Raw genomic sequence first — 25,624 nt, 5'->3', positions numbered from 1 at the left:
CTAGCAATGCAACACAATACCACAGATTACAGCAAATTAACGTAATTAAAATTCAGCATCTTAATGGATGAAAGGAATCTTTCCTACCAGTTCTTAAGGACCAGTGTTGTTATCAAGGCTGCGATTACCATGATTAGAGACACAGTGATTGTAATGATCTGGTGAACAGCCAGACCTGGAAACAGAGAGGAAAATCAAGGAATACAAGAGTCAGGTAATGGAAAAAAACATGTTTATGCAGAAATGCAAATAGCACAAATGGTTGGCGTGCAGCGAGGAAACCGCATTCCATTTCAAAAAAAGCAAACACATGGCCCCAAATTAGCTGTGATTTGGAAGTTAATAACATATTTCACCAGCTACCTTTTTTTCCAAATGTGTCATTTAGTTACAGATTACAGCTAATCACGAATCGTTGCCGTACCCACACAGGATGACGCATGGCCTGCCAATTTTGCACTGACGCATAAATCAGTTGCGGTCCCATATTTTCCCATTTGACTGAAACAGAATGCAATCGTATACATTTAATCCACCATATCCCACGCTGCTTGAAGGTCGATCGCAGCTGAGTCTGAAACAAACTGGAGGCACTGTATCTACACATGGCAGTATTATTCATTCAGCATTTGTCTAAGACTACCATATGCAGATTAGACAGAGAAGGAGATGGAGTGAGTGTGTGAGAGAGAGGGGGGGGGGGGGGTCGAGGCCCGTTAATGCACTCATTGAAAAACGAAGAGGGACTTAGACTGGCTGCTGATGTGCCGAGCCTCAATAGAGATGAGAATCACAAGGACAAGCAGATCTGTGGCACTGTGGGAGTGTGCCCAGTAAAGGGCATCTGAATGGAAGTGGGCACGGGGCATACCTTCGCTAAAATCGCTGCACACACACTTACACGACAGGCGTATCTTTCATCGCAATTACATTCCGTTTCTTGTTTTCCCCGAAAAGCACTACAACCAAATTTCAAATGAAACTGATCTTCCATTTTGCTTATTAGCCGCTACGACCCATTTCTCACACGCCATTTTTTGACATCTGTTCCCGTTGCTGAAGCCCATTAACACCACCGTATCAGACGACTCCTTTCCCACAACTCATGAATTTTGCATATTTCTCATGTGCATAAATTCAGAGGGTATTATCCGGCTTCCAGACATCCTCAACTGAAGCACCACAACTTCCTTTTTATTGTTTTCTGGGCCAGGGTGTTCATGCAAAGTGACCTAGAAACCCCCCATGACAAGGCACAGAACTACAGTACACAGAGCCGTTTCAGCCTACCAAATAATGCATATGTCATTTGTCAGTGTATTTCCAGTCGATTACTTCAGCTGACTTGCTCATAAAGTGCACTTTACCAGACCATTTGACCCTTTGACTTTTATACTTTTTGCAAAGTCTTAAATACTGAGACCTTAATATCGCATTTTAAATCTCTAAAGCCTAACCAATCAAGTTTGTTTTCCAACAGGATTATCACTGCATCTGAATTGCTTTGGCTTCAGGCCTTGATGTTTGCTGAGGGCATCACATTATTTACCCCGTGAGAAGAGGTGTTTAAGGTCTAGCAGAACCACTTACTAGCCATGGTTACAAACGCTGGCTTAATGCATTTCTGCTGCTCATAAATGTCTTGGCTTCAATGTATGTGCAATATTTAATATGAGCTTGCTAAATATAATATCTACATTTAAAGACTTTAAATTTTAGTAAGGTGCAAATGTGCATGGTGCTATGAATCTGGATAGAGCGTAATTATATGTCTGTGTAGTGGAAAGAGACCAGGGGGGTATTTCACGAAGCAGGATCACAGAGATAGTGAAGATATCCAGCTGAATAAAACCCAGAACAACTCTTTTTACTTTGATCCATGTTCCAGATTTGGGACAGTTCCGGGTTTTACTCCATGCAGTTATCCAGGTGACTCCGTAATCCTGCTTCCTGAAACAGGGCCCCAAATTGTTGCCTTCCGTTCAGACATTAACAATGCCAGAACATCTCCAGCAAGGTAAAAAGGCAATACAGACATCACCGCTTCAAATGGCTTCAGCTGAATGTAGCTCACATCCCTTTCCCCCACTCTGGAACTGGCATAAGTTTGCCCTCATTCTTACTAAATCCCTGCAGGACCCCACTTTTATCAGAATCTCTGCCAGTGCCATGCACGATTCCACCACTTCTAAGGAAGTATAAGACGAATTCATATCAACTTCAGCAGTTAAAAGTAAATGGCATTAGCCCATATAATGAGCCTGCCTATATAAGTAATATGATCATCTTATAAGAACTGACGTAAGAGAGCATGCTACAACACAAAAGATGCTGCATTCTATGTAAACCACTCATTATAAATGAGCAATTACTGCAGGCAGCATAACACTGCTCAACATCTTCCCCATTTACGTAATGTTCTCAAAATCTATAAAAACAACAACAACAACAAATATAGCTGCAAGCAGCAATGTCGGCGGCCACACACCAAGGGTGAGCCATAATCCCATAGTATTTTGGTCATGGACTGTAAACCTAATCGAAATACCATCCATACCAACTTTAGTGTGTATTGATGGGCACCTCTGTTATAATTATTTGATAATAGCAATCCTGAAGCAGTGCTGTAGCGCCACCTATGGTGGTAATGGCATGAAATTGGATACATATGTTCTCCAATCCTTTTCAAAGAATGAAGAAGAAGAAAAAAGAAGATCAAAGAAGAAGAATTAAAAAAAGAATCCTTGGCCCAACAACAACAATAACAACAACAACACACACACACACACACACACACACACACACACACAGTTAGTAGACAGCAACCAGAACTGTGCTGTTCTTCCATTGATCTTTCAAAAGCATTTTATGCAAATGACCAATGTTAATTCTAATGCAAAATGGAAATCCAAGCAGAAAAAGGCAGCCGGCTGCTTTCGTAATTATCAACCAAACAGAACTTTCTTTATTAGTCTGTATTGCATAAAGAAATGTAATTTAAAAAAACCAGCTGATCATATTTTTTGAAGGTAGACTAACAAACCGCAATTTTATTTAGTAAATCTGTGGTCAGTGGGTTCACTGCATCATGCTTCTCACTTCTCCAAGTGTTTTCTCTTAATTCATTCAGGCAGCATAATTTGAATGCAGGCATATACTTGTAGCTTTAAAAAAAATAAAACTCATCAGAATTTGGAGAAATACATTTACCTTGTGTTATAGATCATAGGAGAGCTTTTCAACAGCTTGTGCAGCACTGTACGAAATTTAAAAAAAACCTTGAAAAATAATGCAGAATACTGGAACAAAAAAGTTTTTAAAAGAAGACATGTCACAAAATGTGTTTAGAAATGGCATATGATGTTCAATAATTGCCAACACAGAGGTCACAACATTCAGAACCATTAATTTGTATGCCATTAAAGCATAAATAACCCTCAAAGAACTCAGGTTCAAATCCACTCTGCTCTGAATGCCATTTTATGAGTGAAATACTATAAGACTGATGACTAAAAAAGCATAAAAACATACATATTTTGAAATAGCAATGTTGCCAATCGATTTCAATAAGATACAGTAGTAGTTGGCATATTTGGTTCGGGCCGGAATAAATCTTGTAGTGAGAGCACAATCCAGATCTGGCTACGTGCCCAAAATTCAAACCGATTCCATTCTGTATGTGAAGTACTTCACAGGCCCCCAAAGCCGAGCGGAGAATTGAAACTGGAACAGCTCCAGGAGTAACTAAAGTGTTATTTTCATTTATATGTACATATATATGATTTGCATGGATATGTGTATACTGTAGGAGAAAAGGAGAAAAAGAAAAACATGAACGGACTGCTTGCTTTGCCTCGCAGGGTTAAACCATTAGCCGAGTCTGAACGGCGAAGCATTGTGCTGCATTATTTAACCGGCAAACTCGCGGTGCTCCGCCGATCTCACTGTATCGGCACACCGGAGCAGCCTATACACACCGATGAAGTGCGTGTCAGGGACAAGGGTTACTCCACTGTCACACGGGCGGGGAAGAGAACAAGTTAGTATGGCGTGTGCGCGAGCGGCACTCAGAGGCGCTTCTGCTCCTGCGATTAAAACCGAGAGAGAACGCCACTGTGACTGCCCACCAGCCCACCTTCCTCACAAACGTGCCAGCTGACCCAGGTACCGCGCATCCACACAGTCTCGCAGTGCTAACGTGGAACCGCGTCCAGGGGAGAGGAGGAGTTCGCTGTTTGGACGCGTTCCATCCCTAAGACGAGCAGCCACGTTTGCTGTTCGAAGATACTAAATGGAGCTGTCGCAGAGGTGCTTTTTTTTTTTTTAACTGCCATTCCTAATTGTTACCTTACCTCACCTTACCTCGTGTCTCTGAACTGCATTTGCACTTGGATGCTTAGCAACTGCAGCGTGACAAGGTGGACAAGTCGTCAACCCCTGGAACCATGACAGCACCGCCAAACTGTACAAACTCCTTGCCCTTGCAATTAGGGTCATTCCGTTGCCAAAGACACATTAACTTAACAGAAAGCAATTTGCAGCCCTCGTTCTTGAGTCTGACATCACAAGGCTAGAGCCACGAGTGTGGGGCTCTGCAAGAGATTAATATCTGTACAATTTCAGAAAGAGACAAACGTTGCCCTTGACCTTGATCAACAGCAACGGGTCTGCTGATGTGGACCTATCCTCTTCAAGTCTGATGTCAGCAGTGCTGATTTAAATGTGAGCTTGCTTGTAGAGGGACTCTTTTGAATTAAGCAGATCAAATGTACTCAGGAGATAATATCAAGTCAATCAAAAATGCATGCAGTCAACTAATCAGCGCTTTTTTTCTTAAACGGTAAACACTTCATTATAGAACAGTAATGTCTTCTGTTTGTTACGCAAACATATTTGACAAGATAAGATGACACTTCCATGATGTTTTCAAGCAAACCTATGAACGTACAGGCAGGCTGAAATATTTTCTCATTTCAGCCAACCTACCGGAGAAAGAAATGGCAAATCATGTGGCTCCAACCTCTCATTCGCATCTGGGGTTTTGAAAAATGACTCTCTATGGTCACCTTGCTTGCAGAGGTGCAGGGACACTGGCTTTGTTTGGACGAATCAATTCTGATTACCAAGAGGAAGAGGAGTGAGCAGGTGTCTGACAGAAAGGGATAAATCAAACTTTGTCAACTCATTTCGCCAAAATTCTGATCGACTCCAACAGGAACACTATTCAAACAAGAATTCAGAATTCACAATTCAACTCATTCAGAATCCCAGGGGCTCACCCACACAACTCAAATTTCAGTATTTGCCAAGTATATATTAACACATAAAAAAGACCTCCAGTTCCAAACCCTAGAAAAAAAAACTTGGCACAGTCATGCACATGGTATGGGAGAAGATAATGCCTATAACAATCAAACCTAATATGGAGAGATATGCCCAAAAATCCTGTTGTCTTGCTCAGTGATGAATGCCAGGATTTCCAATCAATGAAAGGCAGTGGAAAATCTGGCTAGCAGGCCTGACAGCAGCAAATAAACTAATGACACCCAATAAACTGTTTGTAAGGCAGTGGAAAATCCATTTTCAGGATACTATACTTTTTCTTCTTTTTCAGGATGCTATAATTTTCAAAAAAGCGGATAAGAAAGTCCGTGCCATTTTAGGAATACCTAGAAGATACATAAATGTTCATTCATGTTACTCATTCAATAAAAAAACAACACATTTATTTAATTTCAGAAATTCTTTTGAGGAAGGCTCTAGTAAAAAGTCAAGTTATTTATTATTGTTAGTGTTTCACAATTCTACTGAATTATTGGGAATTCATTACTACTGTAAATTGACAGCGTGAGCTATGACAAGTTGCACAATGGCAGTTGACAACATTTCAAATGGAATATTCCGTTGGCTTTTGTGTCTCTTATTCTTCAAGTAAAGCCTCAGCTGGCATGATTCTCGGCACAAGAGAGACTCGGAGTTGAAAGTACTGCGCTTGAACGAGTTTAAGAAGACAGCGCATCAGGAGGTAGTCCCTCTCCGGTTTCCATCCAACACATAAAACCAGAATAGTAGTAGGGCCTTAATGGTGTTTTTATGCTTTAGGGTTCATTTTGATTTGTGCCTAGCCTCTTTTTTTCCCCCTCGTGCTCTGTACCGTTCTGCACTGCTGCTAAGATGAAAATCTTCCCAACTGACTCTTGCAAACTGAAAATGTTCCTCATTTATAATGCATTAAAGGTCCGAGGGGGGTCCAGCCTGCATGAACCTTAATGCACGCCACCACCCCACCCCCCCCCCCCCCCCAAATCCACCCGCTCATTGTCTCTCCTGTAACCTCTGTAGCATCCCCGCGCAGAGAAAACCGTCTGTTAGGCCGTACTGACGATTTGCCATCGGCAATTAACTCCGATGTCAGAGTGTCAATCGCTGGTTTCCATGAGTCACGGCCAGCCAAAACAGTTATTGCAGGAGTAAAAAAAAAGAAGAGAAGGAAAAGTGGTGATACACACAGCCAGATCCATAGTTTATTTGAAACTATTTTTGCCAGAGTCCAGCATTATTTAACCAATCTGCACGCCAAACGTTCACAGAAAAGAGAAGGCAGACAGACTCCCACCTATCCATCACTACTTGGTACTAAATTAAGTTGTCCCTGTATGTGGCTACATAAAACTACCTTTTTATAGCTACCTGGTGGCACCTCACGTGTGCGTTAACATTTCGCTTTCGAAAAGGCAGTTTGGCAAGTTATTTTCACACGGGGCTTATGTCGTCAAACTGCATCCATGAACAAATAAAATGAGAACATAAGTTTTAGTAAAGTAAAAGTTTTTATTTGTATTAAATCTAGGTCAGCTACTGAATTATGTGGATCCATGTGACACATTTGTTATACTGTGTTAAACATAACAAATACTGTAATGGTGTTGGAGTTTTGTATGTGACAACCTACAGTCCACTTCACTTCTGTCAGCTTGTGAACTCATTTGCTGAAAACGGTAAGTACCTTACAGCTGCTCGTATGTCTTCTTGGGTAGGATTAGTTTAATCAATGCAGCGCTTGACAGAATTTTTCGGTCAACAATGTCAAGCCAAGATTAAACATTTTGTGGGAAAAATACTCAAGTTTATTAATGCAGAGTAAAGGCCAATGCTATTTTTATGATTTCTTCAATCGCCATGGTAACCAGATCCTCCATGGATAAAGCCGAGCAATCATTCCCCCCTCCCCCCCCCAAGAACACGTAAGCGCTTTTATGCATATTTAAATGTACGAAGTTAACAGAAAAGAGCATGTCTGACAAATAAAAATCTAAAACTTGACAAACAATCCATTCATAAATAATCATGTCCTCCAGGGCTACTCAACTCCAGGTCCTGCAGGCCGCAGTGTCTGCAGGTATTTGCTCCAATCATGCACTACAACCCCCTAATTTCACTAATGAGCTTCCTTCCTGAACCAAGGAGATAAAATAATCATTATGAATAAAATAATTATACATTCCTTATTCATTTTTAAGGAACCGATGGTAGGGCTGGGCTGGATATTCTTGTTGTCGTTGCTGTTGTTTTATTTTTTATTTTTAAGTGTTTAATTAACCTTTCAACCAAATATAATAACAAGCCCTGAATTATTGGGAGTGAGTCCTAGCACAGTTTTAATCATCTCGTACGCGTAGTCGGGCCGACAGCTCCATCTGCGTCGTTTTCGAAACGGCGGCAAGTTTCCCCGAGAACGGTCCGGGAGCAGCTGCGGCATCCTCAGCCATAAATCTCCTGTACGTTAAAGCGCGATGATCAACAACGCTCGCCGCGCTTCATCACAGGCCACGCCCCTCTGCGAGAGGGCACGCGTGCGGCAGCCGCTGAATACCACAAAAACAGCCCAGTGGGGGGGGAGAAAAGATTAATCACGCTCACGGCTGCCTACTTCTGTCCATGTGGAGGGTTGGTGGGGGCGGCTTCTAAGTAGTTTTACGTGAATACCAGCAGTGTGCTTTGTCTTCTGGAAATAGAAGAAAGTACAAACGACTTTGGGGTCAGATTAAAATGAAAATCCAGAAAGGTATCCAAGAGCCAAGTGCCCTCTGGGCTGACAATATATGGTGGCAGGATAATAGATTGTAGGGACACATATAGTATTTCCATGTGGGATTTAGGTAGCATACATAACACAAGGGTGTATTGTTCTTTTTCATTTATGTTCATTGTCTTCAAAGGCATTAAAAAAAAAAATCTGCCCCAATATAAACCAGAGGATTACGCAGCTGTGCTTTGGATGTACTTGCTACTGTGTTTCTGGCTCTACTCAAACCATGTCATGTGGAGGGTCAGCATGATCTGGACTGAAATTAAGATTTAAAGTAATGTTTTGGCAACATTTTGGATCTTCGTCAAATGGGGAAATAAGGAAAATATGTAAGAAATAAGGCCTAGCTGCCTGGCCCAGTCAAACAGTGCCAAAGTGCTACGATGCCACAGTGCCCGTGGTCTAACTCTGATGAGAAATATACCTTGTCTGTAGGAGGAGCTATATTTTGGGTGAAAGGAACACTGCTTGGCAGCAAAATTAATCTTGTGTACTCAGAACCTGACAACATCAAGGTGCAATATGTTTCTATTTTCGTCCAGAAAAAAAAAAGAAAAAAAAAATGCTGATTCACCCAAGATGCCTGTAGGCAGAAATGGCAGAGGGGAAATTCACCTTTTGAAAAACGCTGTCATTTTCATCAAGCGGTCTCTGCAGTCCGTGTTTAGTAATTATACCCTGCCCTCCAGCAATTGTGCGAGACATGGGCTTGTACATCACATGGACGTACAGCCCCACCTGGATATCGCCAATGGAGACCAACTCTGCCTCCCAGCAGCGTACCAGACTCCACCGTGTGTAATAACTCACTCTCTCTCTCTCTCTCCATCGGCAAAATACTGCGCACGTATACTGGCTCTAAACACACCTGTGTGAACAGAGAAGCAAAAGCTGTCTGACGATCTATGGCACAGGTGGAAAGTCCAGGGGTCAGAAAGTAAAAATCCTGCCATATGCTTCTTCCGCCGACGAACTCAGCCAGCTGATTTCACTAATTAGTTCTACCTCCTGGTTGAAGAATTGTTCTAATTAGCACATCCAGGTGATCGGAACAAAATTCTGGGGAGGACTTTCACTTTCTGAACCTGGATTTTCCACCTATAATCTATAGAGTCCTCCTTAGTTAAACCACATAGGCTTCATGGTCTTCTATATTCGAGTGACATGGGCATAGAAATCGTAATCGCACGTGTGGGATGATAATAACGGATTCCTTGAACGTATGGAATCTGGCAGGCAAATCCATGGGTGGCCGATCTTAATTAAATTGTCTTGCATTTATTTGAAACAACTGTGAGCTATTAACAGATGGCCAACCATTTTTTTTAATCCCTCTTGGTCCAGTAGAGATATGTGTGTATTACAAGACATCTTTGATGATAAAGGCTTATGTTCACTCAAGGACTTCACTCAAAGTGGAACCTTCCTGGTTCTTATTTTCCATAGTCACAGTTGAGTTCATTGAACATGTGTATATGCATATCATTATTCCGATCTTTTTCAGAATACCAAAGTACTCCAGTTATGGTACAGACCATGTTAACACCTTATTACTTGAAGTTCTTACTTCAAATATTCAAAATCAGAATAACACAGCCTGCATATGCCAGTAAGTAATCCAAAAACGAAAACCATGTAAACACCTTATTCCATTTACAACTCTTAAACAAAGTCTGTGCACCCATTCAGAAGCTACTTTACTGATGTTGGGGTAAGCCTGAAGCCTTGACTTCTGGACCAACATTGTGCAACACATGAATGGCAGAAAACACCAAAATAGCAATTTGTTTAATGAAAGATGCTGAGTACAGAAAAAATACACGGATGGAACCCTGAAATCAATGCATCTTAAGCAGGCTTGTCAAATTTAACACACTAACTCAGGTTAATTCATTTTAATTACAATTTTAAATGATGGTTCCATTGTTAAAAACAATGGTATGATGGGAAATCTGGTAGATCTACACTTATGGGGACCACTAGAGCCAAAATATGTATATTTTCACTGCAATTAATTGTGTTTTAGAAGTTTAGCCCATTTAACACATTAATCATTAAAATTACCCACATGATATAATGTGTTAACATCGATAGCCCTAATTCAAAGAGAAAACAATACCAGCAGGCCCGCACCCAGCTAATTTTAAACACTTCATGCACATGAAAGAATTATTCAGACGCCATCCTTTCGGGCTGACCAAAGAATGGACATGGAATATTGAGTACCAAATGCAATATTTAGCTAACCATGCATACGGTGATAAAACCAGGCTATTCCTTCCATGATTTATGCAAAGGGCATGAATCGGAATATGACCATAGCTAGAATAAGGATTCCGTAATTACAAATATGGTGTGCTTGTAGACGTGATCACTGATGCGTGCATGTGGCGTACCATGGAATTCTCCACTTCTCGTTCACCCCGTGTCAGACTGGATAAAACCAGCACCCAGCTCTTGAGACGCTGTGCCAAAAATGTATAATAAGCTATTCATTTTACTCTTTATCTTCCTGTGGCAGTGAGAGATGAATAGGTGCACACCGGATTATTCACTTCAAATTCATTCAAAGGGCATATGCTACACCTTATAAATGCAAACAGGTGAGAGTGAACCAAAATTATCACTGCACATTTTGCGCCAGCAAACTTCCTGGATGTTTTTCTTAAAAATTACTTTTCTATATTTTTTTCAAATTGTCTTACTAATGCCAATTTTTTTGGAGTTTTGTGAATATGTCCCTGAGTGATATTGTTGATCAGGGCTGCCCAACCCTGTTCCTGATATCTAATATCCTCCAGGTTTTCATTCCAACCCTAACAAAGTGCACTTCATTCAACAGCTAGGGCCATCGATCTCCAATCTCACCCACTGAAAATAGCGTCGGTCCATCGTCCATTTATGTACTGTCACATGGCTAGAGATTTGCTCAGCTGCTAATTAATAGAATCAGGTGTGCCAAATTAGGGTTGAAATGAAAAACCTACAGGACAATAGATCTCCAGCAACAGGGATGGGCAGCCCTGTCGTAGACATTCAAATCGATCCTAATCCCCGTCTATGCCTACTGAATGATGACTCTGCATGAACATTAAATCTTACTCAACACAAATTGCTGTTTGCTGGCTTTACTTCAGCCAAAAAAAAAGGAAATCAATCTTACAATGGCTCCTGATGCACAACACAATTTGTAAATGATGTTATGTAATCCACTTTATATATTGTTATGTTAGTTGTGTGGATAATTTCCCCCGTTTGTTTTGCTGGTTTGCCTGGTTTGTCTATTGCAGCATATCTGATGATCCTTGCGCCTGTTATAATTCCAAAATATTCTCTCATCTCGGTGTACTTTGTTTTTCTTGTGAAGAAAATCAATGAAAAAATAAATTTAGGATCGCCCATGGATTATGGATTATGTGCGCACTTGCCTTGTGGTTGTGAACGAACAGGCCCACAGACCAGTGAGAGACCGCTGGCCCAATCAGCGCAAGTACAATTTCTGTGTTACTTTTTCGTCAGTGGTCATTTTTCACACAAGTTTCAAAAACAGGCCAAGACCTTTCCTAACAGTTCAGAGGGCGAAAGCACAAATTCAAGGAATAACACAGCGTGTGCACAAAGATTAAGAGAAACTGGCAGGGAAGAAAACGGCGTAATTATAAACATCGATAATGTTAATTAAATACAGTGCTACCGACTGTATGGAAACTCTTACCTCAACACTTCTAACGCAGTTTCGCACCGCATCCCACTCCTTTACATGATACGGTGATATAGATTCAGTACCCGTACAAGTCAATAACATCATTTGTGATCTCTTTATAACAGTGTGTACCTTTTTACTTGTATACCAAGTAGGAACCATGCATAGTGCATATATGAAAGTAATGAAGGTGTGATATGCTCATCTGACCCGATTCACTCTCTGCTGCTCTTGTTTATTTGACATATTTGTATGTGTATCTACACTGTGGAGTTTCTGTCAGCTCTGTGTGTAATCCTGGACATGAATGATATCTTCATGGTCACCTGCTGTATATACCTGGTGTAAGATTCCACACATTCCCTGACAGTAAACTTCATTAAACGGTAAATCTAACATACAACGCCTGGATGGATGCGGAGGCGCTAGTTCCAGAATTCTGCTGAAAAGTAACCGTTTCACATTTACATTTTATTGGCTGCTTTTAATAATTGTACATCGGCACGGTGAGTGGTCTTGTTAATAGAGTTTGCAGATAGCGTAAATCTCAATCAAGAATAATCACGAGGAATGTCAGTGCCCACATCCTGGAGTTGCAGTGATTACTAATCAATAAAGCCATTCTGCATGCATTAGCACATCCATAAATTAATTCCAGGGGGATTAACATATGCATGAACTTATTATATGCAGCCCACCCCCCTCCCACCCTCCCCCCCCCCCCGAAAAAAAAGAAGAAGAAAGGGAATTCACTTATTTTGTGAATTTAGAGTCCTAGCATCACACCTATACAGAATGACAAGACATAAGCACCCACACCAATGCAGCATTATGCGCATGTCTAATTCTGTAAGATGTAGGTCACTGAGTTTGTTTCTTGTAGATAATCTTATATTAAATTAGAGAACCCAATTATTATGCAGAAGAACTTGATTGGGTCTATACACATAAACAATAAAGCATCAAACATGCAGTACTATTGTCATGGTAATGTCCGTGTGTATTACTCATAAGATATGCCTCCATGTCTTTTTTGATACTGAAACACAAATCATTCTCTGTTGCAGAGATGGACCTGTATCTAAAATCTGAATCCAAATCCTAAAATAATCATTGTATTATTAATTCACTGATTCACGTCACCAGAATTAAACAAAGCTTTTTATGGATTCCAAAAACAATTTACTAATTTACCGTAGGTTTACACAGCAGCAATCCAAGAAAAGTGGATAAACATGTCTTCAGTGATGCATCTAGGGCCTACAAGGCAAACTACAGAATTGCTTTAATCACAAGATCACAGCCATAAAAGCCAAATAGCTTCTCTTTGTTATTGCCTTACCTAAGAGGCTTTAAAGCTCGACAATGGGAATGCTAATTTCCCCCCAAATGGCGGATGTGAGATCTTAGCACCTGAAGCAATTTCACACAAGAAGAGTCAAAAGAGCGCTTTTTTCTTTTATTTTACCTGCTGTCTCTCCAAATGGCTTTGGTGGTTTGGCAGTCACCCCGATGATAATGCTGGATGGCGTTGTGCTCTGTCTCCGGGGGTGGATGGTTGTCACCGCCACATAGTTTGTTTGGGGGTGGCGCTTTGTGGTGGTGGTGGTGGTTGTGGTGGTGGTGATGGTGGTGGTGGTCAGGGCTTTGGTGGACACGGTGGAGTTCGGCACCACCCTGCCGTCGCCGTCGCCTCCTTCCTCCCCGCCCGTCGGCCCCCAGTCTATAAATCCAGGCACCGTCGTCGTCCTGCCGTCCTGGGACCTGTCGTAGCCGTCCCACTTTGCCTGCCTCCTCGGCCTTATCAAAATGGCCGACGGCTCCGAGTTTCCTCCCCCCGCCGAAGAAGGAGCCAGGGAGTCCGTCGCCTTGGCGGAGGAGCGTTTCGACTGGCACTCCGAACAGGGGGGGCCTCTGTGCGCGGCGGCGGGGCCCCTGTGCTTTTGACCCGCGGGCGCGGGGAGCTTGTCCGCCCGCTCTGGCTGCGGCGTCGGCCGCAGGGTCCTCTGCCACCACGGCCCCGCGCCCCGCCACAGCGGCTGGTTGGGGGGGTCCCACGCGGACCCGGGGCCGGCCCTGGAGCGAGGCGCGGGTCTGGAGAGGAGCTTGAGCACCGGGCCTTGAGTCACAGGGCTACAGAAGGTGAAATCCATGGTGAGGTGTATCATGGCGAGGAGGATCCAAGCGTGGCGTCCTGGCGAGCCCCCGGATCTCAAAGCAGACATTGGACTGGAAAGAAGGAAAGAAGCACATTTCCTGTCATTATCTCTTACAAGACCAGGGTCACCCTCACAGCCGAGTCTATTAAAATGATAATAAATGGACCATAATTGAGTAGAGTACATTGTAACAAGTGGAGTTCAGTCAGTAGACATTCTTTTTTTTTTATCCCAAGAAATATATTGGGGTGAATATACTCACAGGCTATGCAGCGAACAGTCCCAGCAGATACAATATATGGCCGCCTACTTCGAATAAGACAGATTTTTGTGTCAGCTTTCTCATAAGACATATTTTTGTGCTAACCTTTCACAATAATCACTTAACCTTTTTTGTACAAATAAACCATATCTTTATCTTTTTGCATAGTTATATCCTATGTATTACTGACTATAGCTTTGGATTCTGCTGCTTTTACATGTTGAGTACACCAAGGCTGCATCCTTTATTATTCTAGTAAATGCCGGAACACCTCCATGTAGGACGGAGTGTAGCACAGTGGGTAAGGAACTAGACTTGTAACCGAAATGTCGCAGGTTTGATTCCCGGGTAAGGACACTGCCGTTGTACCCTTGAGCAAGGTACTTAACCGAAATTGCTTCAGTATATATATCCAGCTGTATAAATGGATACAATGTAAAATGCTATGTAAAAAGTTGTGTAAGTCGCTCTGGATAAGAGCGTCTGCTAAATGCCTGTAATGTAATGTAATGTAATGTAAAATAGAAGAAATCGATGTAAAGTGTCTCTATAATTTTGCAATAGTGCCAGGCATAGTACACTCGTTAAGAGATTGCGATACCTTTCTTCCCCATGGACAACACACATTACAAAACGATAATGCACTTATAAGAGGGGAAAAAGCAGTTAATGTGATTTGTGCATAAAGCAAACATTTTCACATTGTATTATATTCAGAATAGGAATCTATTTCTATGCGCAAACAATAAGCCTCAGAGTGTATTTTTTGAAAGCCTTCCTCAATCGTTTGCTGGGATCCATGAATTTAATGGGACATTTTACGAACGACAAACCCTATATTCACTATCAACTACTGAGCAGGAAGAAAATAGCAACTCTGAAAACTGTAAACTGGGACTCTTGAGCATTTGTGGAAGGAAGGCTATCGATTGGATGTGGGATTATCCTCCGGGTAGCGACTTCATCGAGAGATATCTGTAATCTCCATTGTCCTTGGAGACTTCCACCTCAAATCAGGAGCTAATTCAGGGGCATTGCAGAACTATGCAAACAACAGAGTGAATAGCTACATGGTCACAAATGAAGGGGATGGGGAATAATCTTGGGCTATATATCATTCCATTTATGGTATATAATGATACACCAAGATTGATTCCAAATTTTAGGATATTCAATTTATGCCACCTAATTGCTCCTCTTACAGAACAAAAAAAAATGTATCTATATCGGATTGTGCAGAATTTTAACCTTTCATACTAAATTGCTGTATACAAGAAGAATACAACTGTGATTGAAGAACTCACAGAACTCACTCTAGGTGCCCAAAAAAAAATAAAAAATAAAAGAAGTCCACCTATTATAAAATTCTGATCATTCAAGAGCTGCTGCTAGGCAACCCATCTCTTTAAACCATACATACAAAATGTTTCTGACAATCAGGTTCCTGAAGCCCATCCAATTCAGCCGAAATGTTTTGTAAAGTATACGCCCACAGCCTTTGCTGCAGGCAAGCAGCGGTCACTAACAGGCTTGCAAACCCTCCGTGTGAATTGCACAGTGAATTCCAGTATTCATCTCATTTGTAATGGTCTGTCTTAACAGAGGTTTTCTAAGAGTGTTTGTGTGGGTTTTTTTTTTCTCTGCTTTGTTCAATTGTATATGTTCCTACCTATTTCATTGTAAATTTCCAGCTTCAAGGTTTCCAGGGCCAGAAATATGAGGCATTTCATTAACTCATAAATGGCATGTGGGAAAATGGTTCAGATGTACAGCCAGTCATGCAGAAGAGAGCAGCATAGCATTAAAGTACAGTATTAAAAAGACCCGGCCCTTCTCCTCTTCCTTTGCTGACAAAATGGACATGCGAATAGCAATCGTGTGTAAATTTCAGGTGGCATGGAAAAGGATGTTATCTGCGAGGCTGAGTTGATACCAGAAGCAGATTAATGCACAGTATCTCAGCAGGTTTACATTGCGTTATTACACTTACAATGAAACTAGCAATTACATAGCAATTATTACATAACGTTTTTAAATAGTTTTTAAATTTTAATTTTTCTTTACCTGTTGCAAGCTGTTTTATCGTCATCACTTCTGTGTTTTTTCGCCAAAACAATTATCTACGACCAAAATATCATCCACCTAAAGTTCATTTATCCTATATGAACTGTTCGAAATGCATTCATTTTAGAAGCATAAAAGCTGCTTTAATGTGACCTTGAATAAATGTGTGATGGAATAAATGGACTGCATTTTTATATAGCGCTTTTATCCAAAGCGCTTTACAATTGATGCCTCTCATTCACCCATTCACACACCAACGGTAAAAGGCTGCCGTGCCAGGTACCAGTCAGCTCGTTGGGAGCACTTAGGGAGCACTTAGGGGTTAGGTGTCTTGCTCAGGGACACTTCGACACGCCCCAGGGCGGGGGTTCGAACCGGCAACCCTCCGACTGCCAGACAACCGCTCTTACCTCCTGAGCTGCAGTATGTCGCCCCATATAGTTATGATCTTTATAGTTATATATAGTAACTATATATATAACTATATATATATATTACTTTTCTTTTTTTTTGCATTGGGTCTTTTTTGTACTCCTCAAATTTTCTGTCATTTCTAACAATCACTTATATGATGCTCTCACATCACAATGACACCCCTGTCCACACTGGGAGCATTGTGTCTGAAGCACATGCACTTCTCCCATAGCCCAGTGACGTACAATGACCAAATTAACCAACCCCATTAGGATGAAAGCACCAGTGTTCCACTGTTGCAATCTCCTGGTCACAGTCCTAACCTAGCCCAGACAGTGCCATCACAGCTTTTGGGGCTGGCAAAAGCCTTCAGTGTGTGGGCCATTTGAGACAACTTTCAATGATCTACCTGCCCTTCCTATGTTGTTTATATGTAGTCCTTTCCTTCGATTCTATCACATAGTAATTGTAATCATACTAATACACCTTAGTAATAATTTGCCTATCAATAATCAGCTACTAGGGCGGTTGATATGTGTATTTACAACAGAATTGGTTTTTTTTGAGTCCATAAATAAATATTTCCCATTTCCCCCCACTTTGGCCTGCAAATGCAGATTTTAATACCTTGTATTTACCTCTCTTGATATACCATAATTGGATAACGCCTAAGGAGAAATGTAATCACTGATGAAGAGACCACACATTGATATGCATATTGTTGTAAGGAACGACGGAGGATAAGTTGATTGTAAACAACATGCATTATTCAGCAGCTCTTCAGACTTCCTGGGGACAATCTGGGCCTCCATCTCATTGCGCCACCAATTTCCAGCTGAACCATCGCAAGGAACGAAATTACTTTTCCCCCCAAAAACTACGAAGCGACCCATTAATTAAAAGGCTTTGCTTGACGGTGGAGATCACGCTGAAGGTCAAAAAGAAGATGATTTGCTTGGATGTGGTGGGCTCTGCTCTGAAATGTGTTGAAATAGACTGAAGGATTCAAATCAGCTAGAGGCATTAAACGACATGATTGTGATTACAATTTCATCATGTGGAATGTTTTATTGATAGCATTAAATATACTTTTAGATATACATTTTCAATTGTCCAAAAATTCAATTAGCATTTTTATTGTATACTATTTAAAGTTCCTTTTCATATGTTTCAAACCAAACAAAAAAGTTTCAAAAATATAACCTAAAATGGTATTTAAAGAATGACCCAAAATGCGAAATAATCAAAGCTCATACTAAAATAACTTGCATAGTAAAGTGAGTCAAGCGCTGAAAAGACTGAAATATTCATTTGAACGGGACTTCAAAACGCGTAATTTTCTGGAAAAAAAACAATGGTTTTTCTGGTCAAAGATTTTGAGTCAGAGTGAAAGCAAACTTTCGTTAAGAGTAAACATTTCAGAACTTATTCATGGCATGTTGCAGCAACACTTGATGTTCTCAGACTCAATTGTTTGTTACTCCTTTGTTACTTTGTTTTTCCCCACAAACAAAGTTTAAAAATATACATTTTCTAATTGCCCAGTGGTGGTTGAAAATGAACCCTTGTTTTTAACAAAGTTTAAGATAAGAAACACGCTAATTAAACCTAAGCCTCTGTATTGAACTACTGTACCATTTCCATGAAATGACAGACAATTTCTGGTTTTAAAAATGGTACATTTAAAACAATCATGGCTTTGTACAATAGCCTCCTTGAGTATTACCACAGCAAACATGAAACTATTTTACAGTCTGAAATTATGAGATATGACCTTTCAAAAAAGGGACCAGTTGCTTAGATGAAGGATTTTGTTCACATTTACAGGGAACAATGACACCCTCTTTTTCTGTATAGTGTTACCAGGCAATGAGAAAAGATGTTTGCAAGGCACCATTTAAATTAGTTAAGATGTCTCATGCAGACAGGCTTCGCCTGCTGAATGTTCTTTGATTTTCACCCTGAGCTGTATATTCTCCTCGTATGTTAATGTAGAATCCTTCTCTCACTCCAATTTAGTTTATTATATAAGACCATGGCAACAGAAATTACATGCCACTGCTTCAGAGGGCAAAAATGAGGATTTTGAAATGTGTTACATCCCGAATGCACACAAAATTAACATATCAATATGTTGTATTAATTAATTGTCCGTAAATTGAATACCCTAAAAATTATGTTACCCTTGCCGCTCCTTTATCTCTCCAAAATTATGTTACCTTGAGTTTCCTTCCTTCCATGTTAAATGATTTCCACAGATTTATTTATTTTTTCTCTGTAAGGAGAGAAGAAAGTGTTAGTTCTGTATTCTGCTTCCAAATGTCTCGCAGCCTATTGATATCTGCTGTAGCGGTGTCTGCCAAGAATGGCTAACCACAATGCACAGGGGCTGCAGAGATCATGTTTATTTTGGATTTTCAGCAGGCCTATAGGGCGGACAGGGGCCTTTAAGTCTGGCAGTCAGAATTGTGAATCAGATACTCCCTGGCCCGGATGATGTTGTTTATTTTTTATTTTTTTCTGTCTCTCTCTTCCTCTGAACCCGCAGCCGCGTTCAAGGGTTGTACACCTACTGTTGTGGAAAGCGATACGTTACGCCATTGAAATGCAGCCGCTCACCTACGCACCGCCCGAAGAGACGACGTTTCGTTGGAGAAGAGTACTACAGTACAGCGCACGGGGAGGTCTTCAAGAATGCGATGTGAAAGTGTGAACATAACACCGTGGAGCCGGTCGCTCATAGCCACAGTGCTCCGATTATCAGAGGCACTCCGCTATTCGTGCACGTTTGTTTGCGATCCACTCCAAAGCAAAAATGATTTATACACGTGTAAAGAGAAAAAGGGATCCATAAAGCTTGCATTGAGTGATGAGACCTATTTTTTTTTTCTTCCTCTGACTGTTTTTATTTAACAGCCCTCTCTTGCTTTGGTAGCTCCAGGAGAAAGGAAGGAATCTGGGGGTCAATGGTATTCACAAATGCTCCATTACCCCCTCATCCATGCTATTACCCCCTTGGGAAGTGGGTCACTGCTTACCAAATACATATTGGGCCCGGGAAGAGAAGTCCGGGCTGCGTGTCAGTTATAGTGGGAACGGTTTTCATTTTCCATTTTTATTTGTTCAGTGGAATAGGCTGCCGCATGCATGTGGAGCCACGAGGTCTTTCCCTATGTGGATGACCTCATACTATGTGACATCATTACTGAAACTGCTCAATAAAATGTGTAAAATTCTTGACTTCCACCGACTGAATAATGAACAGACAAATTTAATGAAAATGACTGGAGAATGACTACATTTGAAAGGCCATTAGCACAAACTGAGCAAAAATACACAAACAGAAGCCTGAGTCTGTCAGAGAAATATAGCTCATCAACTCCGCAGCCATACTCAATCCGATTTTTCTTTTTATGCAACAAAAACTTTGGCATATAAACCATGCCTAACGCTGCATGGCAAAGGTCAATTAAACATTCATTTACAAACGAAGGCTTGGGCATTATTAAAAAGATATCTTATTATGCGCAAAGAAAATCAACTCCATGTCACATCAGTGCAGTGTGAGCAGATGCGGTGTGTGCAGTGATCTATAACATTCCGTCCTCGGTGTCAAGCCTCAGGGGAGTTCAATAGTAGTGGTCATGTTCCCTGACAGAATGACTAAGATGCTTGCGACAGAAACCAGTGACATTTAATTCATCCCTCTATAGCGATGACAGCACGGGCATCCTCTGCTCGCCAGAAGTACGACTTTCACAAAAATAGCATGCCAAACGATGAAAAGGAATACACCTTTAAATCACCCCGGGCATTTTTATTAACCGTCTCTGATGACAAACAGTGCGATTAAAGTTTTTTTTTTTTACAATCAGGCAGCCTTGTGACATCACGCCAGAGACATTCCAGTTAGTGGTCGTCAGTGTTTGCGGGAAGACAGTGATTCCCTCAACTGCTGGGACGTACCGTAGGGCTGATTGGCCAGGGGGACTTGTGATAGAGAGCGTCAGTGTATAATGAGGCCTGTCACAGCACCACAACCTTTTGGACAGACAGAAAATCTCCCCCATAAGGTCTTCTGCTGTTGTTGCTGTTTTTGTTGTTGTTGTTGTTGTTGTTGTTGTTAACTTCAGTCGAAGCGGACGTCATTTTTGCAGTGGGTACCCTTAACTACGACGGTGAGGTTCGGCACACCGAAAGCTAAAATCCAGCAGCGGTAGTTATGCAGTAGGGAAGCTTTCATTTTCAAAGCAAATACCCGAGAATATTTATTCAAAAAAATATTTCTAAAGCAGAGGCGTATCAAAGGCACATTCTTCGGCCCGTGCATCTTCAAAGAGGAAGCAAGAAGCAAATACGCAACGCTACAGAGCGATAATGAAAGAGCTTTAAGAGGTGCCATATATCCGAAGCAATTTAGCCATTCATCACTCTGGGGGCACGAGTGTATTTGTGAACTCTTCCACGAATATGAGATACCATAAATAAATCAAGAGACTGGGCTCTTCCTATACACAAACACACATACACACACACACACACATACACACACGCACACACACACATCAAGGCCAGCAAAACAATTAGACCAAACACTTCGATTTCAGCTGCCAAGGACCGATGCAGGAACGAGGCAGGAAGGACGAAAGCTGACTTCTAGTTGAAATTCATCACTTATGAGTCATTCTTTCTTTAGGTTGGGGGTGGGGGGGGAGATTATAAATTGAAAAAGATTTAGAGCTAGATTCAATCAACATTTGTCTGTGTTTGTTACAGGAAAAAGGTATTGCTTAAATTTATTTGTATGTCTTACCTAAGACCAAATATTGATTTAGTCCAGGCCAAAGTATCTCAATGTTAAAAGTTGAGGACAACTGTTTATTGAGTGCATGCCTTCCAGGTATTCAGACAGCAAATGTTACGAGTAAACTTTTCTTGTTTAATGACAATTGCATAATTGCAAAGGGTGTAAGAGGACAACGCAATAAATCATGAGTAATAACCAAACACATTTCTTCTCTTGGACAACCATGAAACTAAAATAGCATCAGTACTGAGCAGGGCATTGTAATTCTATTAAGAATATCATAACTAATGGTGATTGCGTTGATGGATGTCATCACATACTGTATGCCTGTCTTGTTTACATAGTTTATCCTAATTGCCATTTTATATCTCTATCACTTTACTGAACATGCATACCACTGTCAAAGACGAGTAAAAAGGGTGTCCATTCATTTCAGTGCTGCTATGTTCTAAAGATAACAATTCACAGCACTGTATGCAAGTTGACCTTTGAAATGCCACGCTGACAAGCCTGTTTTTAAAGCTTGAAGCTCTTTATGATTGTGCCGGTTTGCAATAAAGATCCCAATCAAATACTAATTATTGTCATCTTCCCTGAAAGGGGACAGACTATTGTCAATTTCAAATGGCTCTCTGATATTTGGCTGAGAATCACTGGGTGCCATTGATTACAATTCTGATACAGTAGCAGGCAAATTGCATTTGAAGTGCAACAATGCTCCTTGCAACAGAGAAACTTGTAACATGAAGTGCATCTAAGAGTGAAATCGATATTAATTGATTTTTGAAATATCAACTCATTCAAGGACAGGGGTGCTCAAACTAAAATTGTGCTGTAGCAAAGTGTGGGCAACACAGGCAGTTTAAAGAGACCTGTTCACCTCCGTTTCTCCAATGAAGTACAGCTGACGTTCAGAATCAAAGGTCCTGTTGTTGCTTCTCGTCAGCGCGCTTACCCAGGGCTTTTATTCTCTGCGAAATCTAGTGCACTCAGCTCCACCGTACAGGCTCCATACGGGCTGCGTTCATAAAACCACCATAGCGGGGCGGTACTTAACCTGCATTGCTTCAGTAGATATATCTCCAGCTGTATAAATGGATGCAATGTAAATGCTATGTAAAAAAAAAAAAGTTGCGTAAGTCGCTCTGGATAAGACCGTCTGCTAAATGCCTGAAATGTAATGTAATCATTTAACTCCAGGAATTATGAATCTTTGTTAAATTCTAAATTGCGTCAATGGTAAATAAAGGTAAATTGCAAGCATTATATGCGATACTGACTGTAGCTTTAAATTTACTGCATGATTTAGCAGCGTGTCTCAGTAATTTGCATTGATAAATTGCTAAATGTTTTAATCCTGTCAAAGTCAAGCTGTTCTCACTTACCTTGTCTGTAACCAAAGATGTTACAGTACCTTTCGCCTTAAAGTCATTAAATCATATTCATATATTTGAAAATTTATATAACCAATGGTCGTATGGTTATTATATTGTCATTATTATGAACCTGTCTCTCCAGGGACCCAGCAGGTTGTCTGCTCTAAACAGCAGCTATAATGTGTTCCCAGTGCTAAGTGCTTGGAGAGATAAAACATTTTCTCCTGCAGATTCAACACAATAGCGTCATGCTAACGTGAGTGCAGTACCCTAACTGGACACAGCAAACTGACAGATATGCCAAAAATTAATTACGCTCTCAAATACCGTAGCTTTTTGCAGTGAGGGTACTTTCAGTTAATGTTCTGCATGTGGAGTATCTAAAAAAAATCTGTTAGCAGAACCCTTTTGAACCCTCCCTAAAATTTTGGCTTGATAACCAGGCTGATGCTTCTACCCACACCCAGCCCCAAAACACACACACACGCACACATACACACACACACACGCATACACACACACACACACCCAGACACACACGCGCATACACACACACACGCAGGCGCATACGCACACACTGTCATACCCACAGGCAGTGACTTTCCCTGCCCTTTTGTGGCACATTTTTTTTGAGAGGTTAGTCTATAATTGGCAGCTGTCCCCTAGCCTGTGGCATGTGAGCAGGTACAAGGTCAGCAGAATGAAGCTCCTGTATCTTACTTCAGTCCTGAGCCTGTGAGACATACCCAGAGCTCTGAGAAATGATGAATGTGCCTCATCTGCATCACAGTTTCTTTGACATGTAAAATAAAAAAGCCCACGACGAGGTAACGTAAAAACCCAAAACAAACCCTGACATTAGCGTGATACAAAATCAATGTAGCCCAAGCATGGACCGCATTGGCAAAGGCTGCCTTTGCATTAGTGGGGTACAGTTTTACAGTAGTATATGCTATCAATCAAACTGAAGTGATCTCTGCTTTCAGTTCCAGGTAGCATAATCAGGTCACTGACTACATTTACATATTTGAGGGAAAAAAAAAACAGTACGTGGGTTCAGCTATTCAGCAACAATACCCATCATCAACATGGTAAAGGCACAGAAGCAAAGCTCACCTATTGTTAGACAAAGTTTGGTGTTTACTTAATAATTGTTGTTGCTGTTGGTGCTTTTTTATTATTATTTTCTTTACACAATGACCTCATTTTACAGTTTCTTGGAAAGAGACCCCCCCCCCCCACACACACACACACACACACACATCGCGAGGCACGTGAGAAATCTTCCCGATTTCAGCCGGCCTATTTTTAGCTAATTCATTTAAGCGTGTCCCCGGATCTGCCGCGGCAAGCCAGTCGCCCCGCTTAACACGCGCCTTAATTATACGTCGTTTTCCACCGCGACTCGCAGCGCTGAAAGTGCGCCAAAACAAAGCTTTGGCAGACGGGGTGGGGGGGGGAGCATGTCCGCCACGGGAAGACGAGCCGATCGCCGCCTCTTTCGCCCGCCATCAGCTCCTCCATCTAATCGACCCCCCCCCGCTGCCCTCACCTCCCTGTCCCTGCTATCAATATATCAATTTTATCAGCATGGCCTTTTAATAACCCCTGTGTTTAGCGATCGTCGTTCTCATTCCATTCCTCGCCATTTCAAAGGGACTTTGGCTGGATTCGGTTTCCACGGAAGGCGCATGTGCTGGCAACCGTTACTGGCTGTCCCATGTCCCATTTCCAGGGCTTTCTCGTCATGTGTTTGTCGAGGGATCACTTTTGCAGTTACTTCTCGTGTAAAAGCATCCAATTGTCCATGTGCATCATTGGACGCAACAGTCTGAGCGGATGATCCTACAGCTGTTCACAACTAGGCCTACAGTTCGTATACGCTTCGTCTCGCCATTGTAAAACACACTAGACTTGAGGCATAATTAGTGGACACTATACACTGGATCTCTGTAGAGCCCACAGCAAAGGGAATACATTTCCCTACATCTGCATTTCTACCTCAGCCTGCAATTGACAAGGACAATATTGGCCATATTTCACCCGTAGCAGACAAAGCTAAAAGCGCTTCCTGAGCGAGTGGTCAGCAGTTGGGCAGAAGGGAGCTACAGTATATCAGCTCTAGCTAACCAAGCCGGTCTGGCCCAGAGTAGCCTCTGATATCTCGTAAGAAACCGCAGTACACAAGACAGACTGAGTTTGAGTCGTGTGTATAACAGCTGCACTGGGACTTCTTGTCAGTGTTGCATTACAACACCGCTGTCATTAAAACATAATTAAACAGTCTTTGCAGTCCCGTCGTTGTCTTTGATGAATGCAAAATGGCCTGAGGACTACACGCAATGGCCTGGATTCAAATCAACATTTGTCCTTAATTTTGACTAACAATTTTTTTTTCTTCAAAGACCACAGTTGTGGCAAATTCAGCAATCACTCATAACAACTCACCAAACTGAGTTTGTCAAGAAAAAAGTAACACTCATGTTTACTTGTAAATGAAGGACAAATGTTGATTGAATACAGCCAAATACTTCATTAAGGGTAGAATGAATACCACTTACTACCATAGATATTCTATTACACGGCAGCTTCTGTGGGGAAAAAACCCTTCTTGTCACTTCACTAGATCAATGCTGGAGGAGAGCTCCATAAAGTCCTCATTACCAAACCCTCAGCACCCCTTCAGGATCAGTTCAACTTGATTCTGGACAAGTCCAATGCCAGCAGCTCAGCAGTTGTTTGAAAGCCAG

At 41.4% G+C, this 25,624-nt stretch overlaps 1 protein-coding gene across 2 annotated transcripts in view; it reads right to left on the bottom strand.

The window, feature by feature from the left end:
• Positions 1–25,624, bottom strand: part of ajap1 (adherens junctions associated protein 1) — a 51,491-nt gene that overhangs the window by 13,068 nt on the left and 12,799 nt on the right. The window contains exons 1-3 of one of the 2 annotated variants that reach the window (XM_064300897.1): positions 14,214–14,249; positions 13,261–14,021; positions 88–175 (exon numbers count right to left, since the gene is read on the bottom strand). In XM_064300897.1, the coding sequence (XP_064156967.1) occupies positions 88–175; positions 13,261–14,017 (845 nt within the window). In that variant the 5' untranslated portion in view covers positions 14,018–14,021; positions 14,214–14,249. Of the gene's footprint in view, positions 1–87; positions 176–13,260; positions 14,022–14,213; positions 14,250–25,624 lie in introns of those variants that run through there. The other variant, XM_064300896.1, reaches the window with a different exon arrangement.

The sequence above is a fragment of the Anguilla rostrata genome, chromosome 11, assembly GCF_018555375.3.
Source record: "Anguilla rostrata isolate EN2019 chromosome 11, ASM1855537v3, whole genome shotgun sequence".
Taxonomy (NCBI): domain Eukaryota; kingdom Metazoa; phylum Chordata; class Actinopteri; order Anguilliformes; family Anguillidae; genus Anguilla; species Anguilla rostrata.
This window is presented reverse-complemented; position numbering and strand designations above follow the sequence as displayed.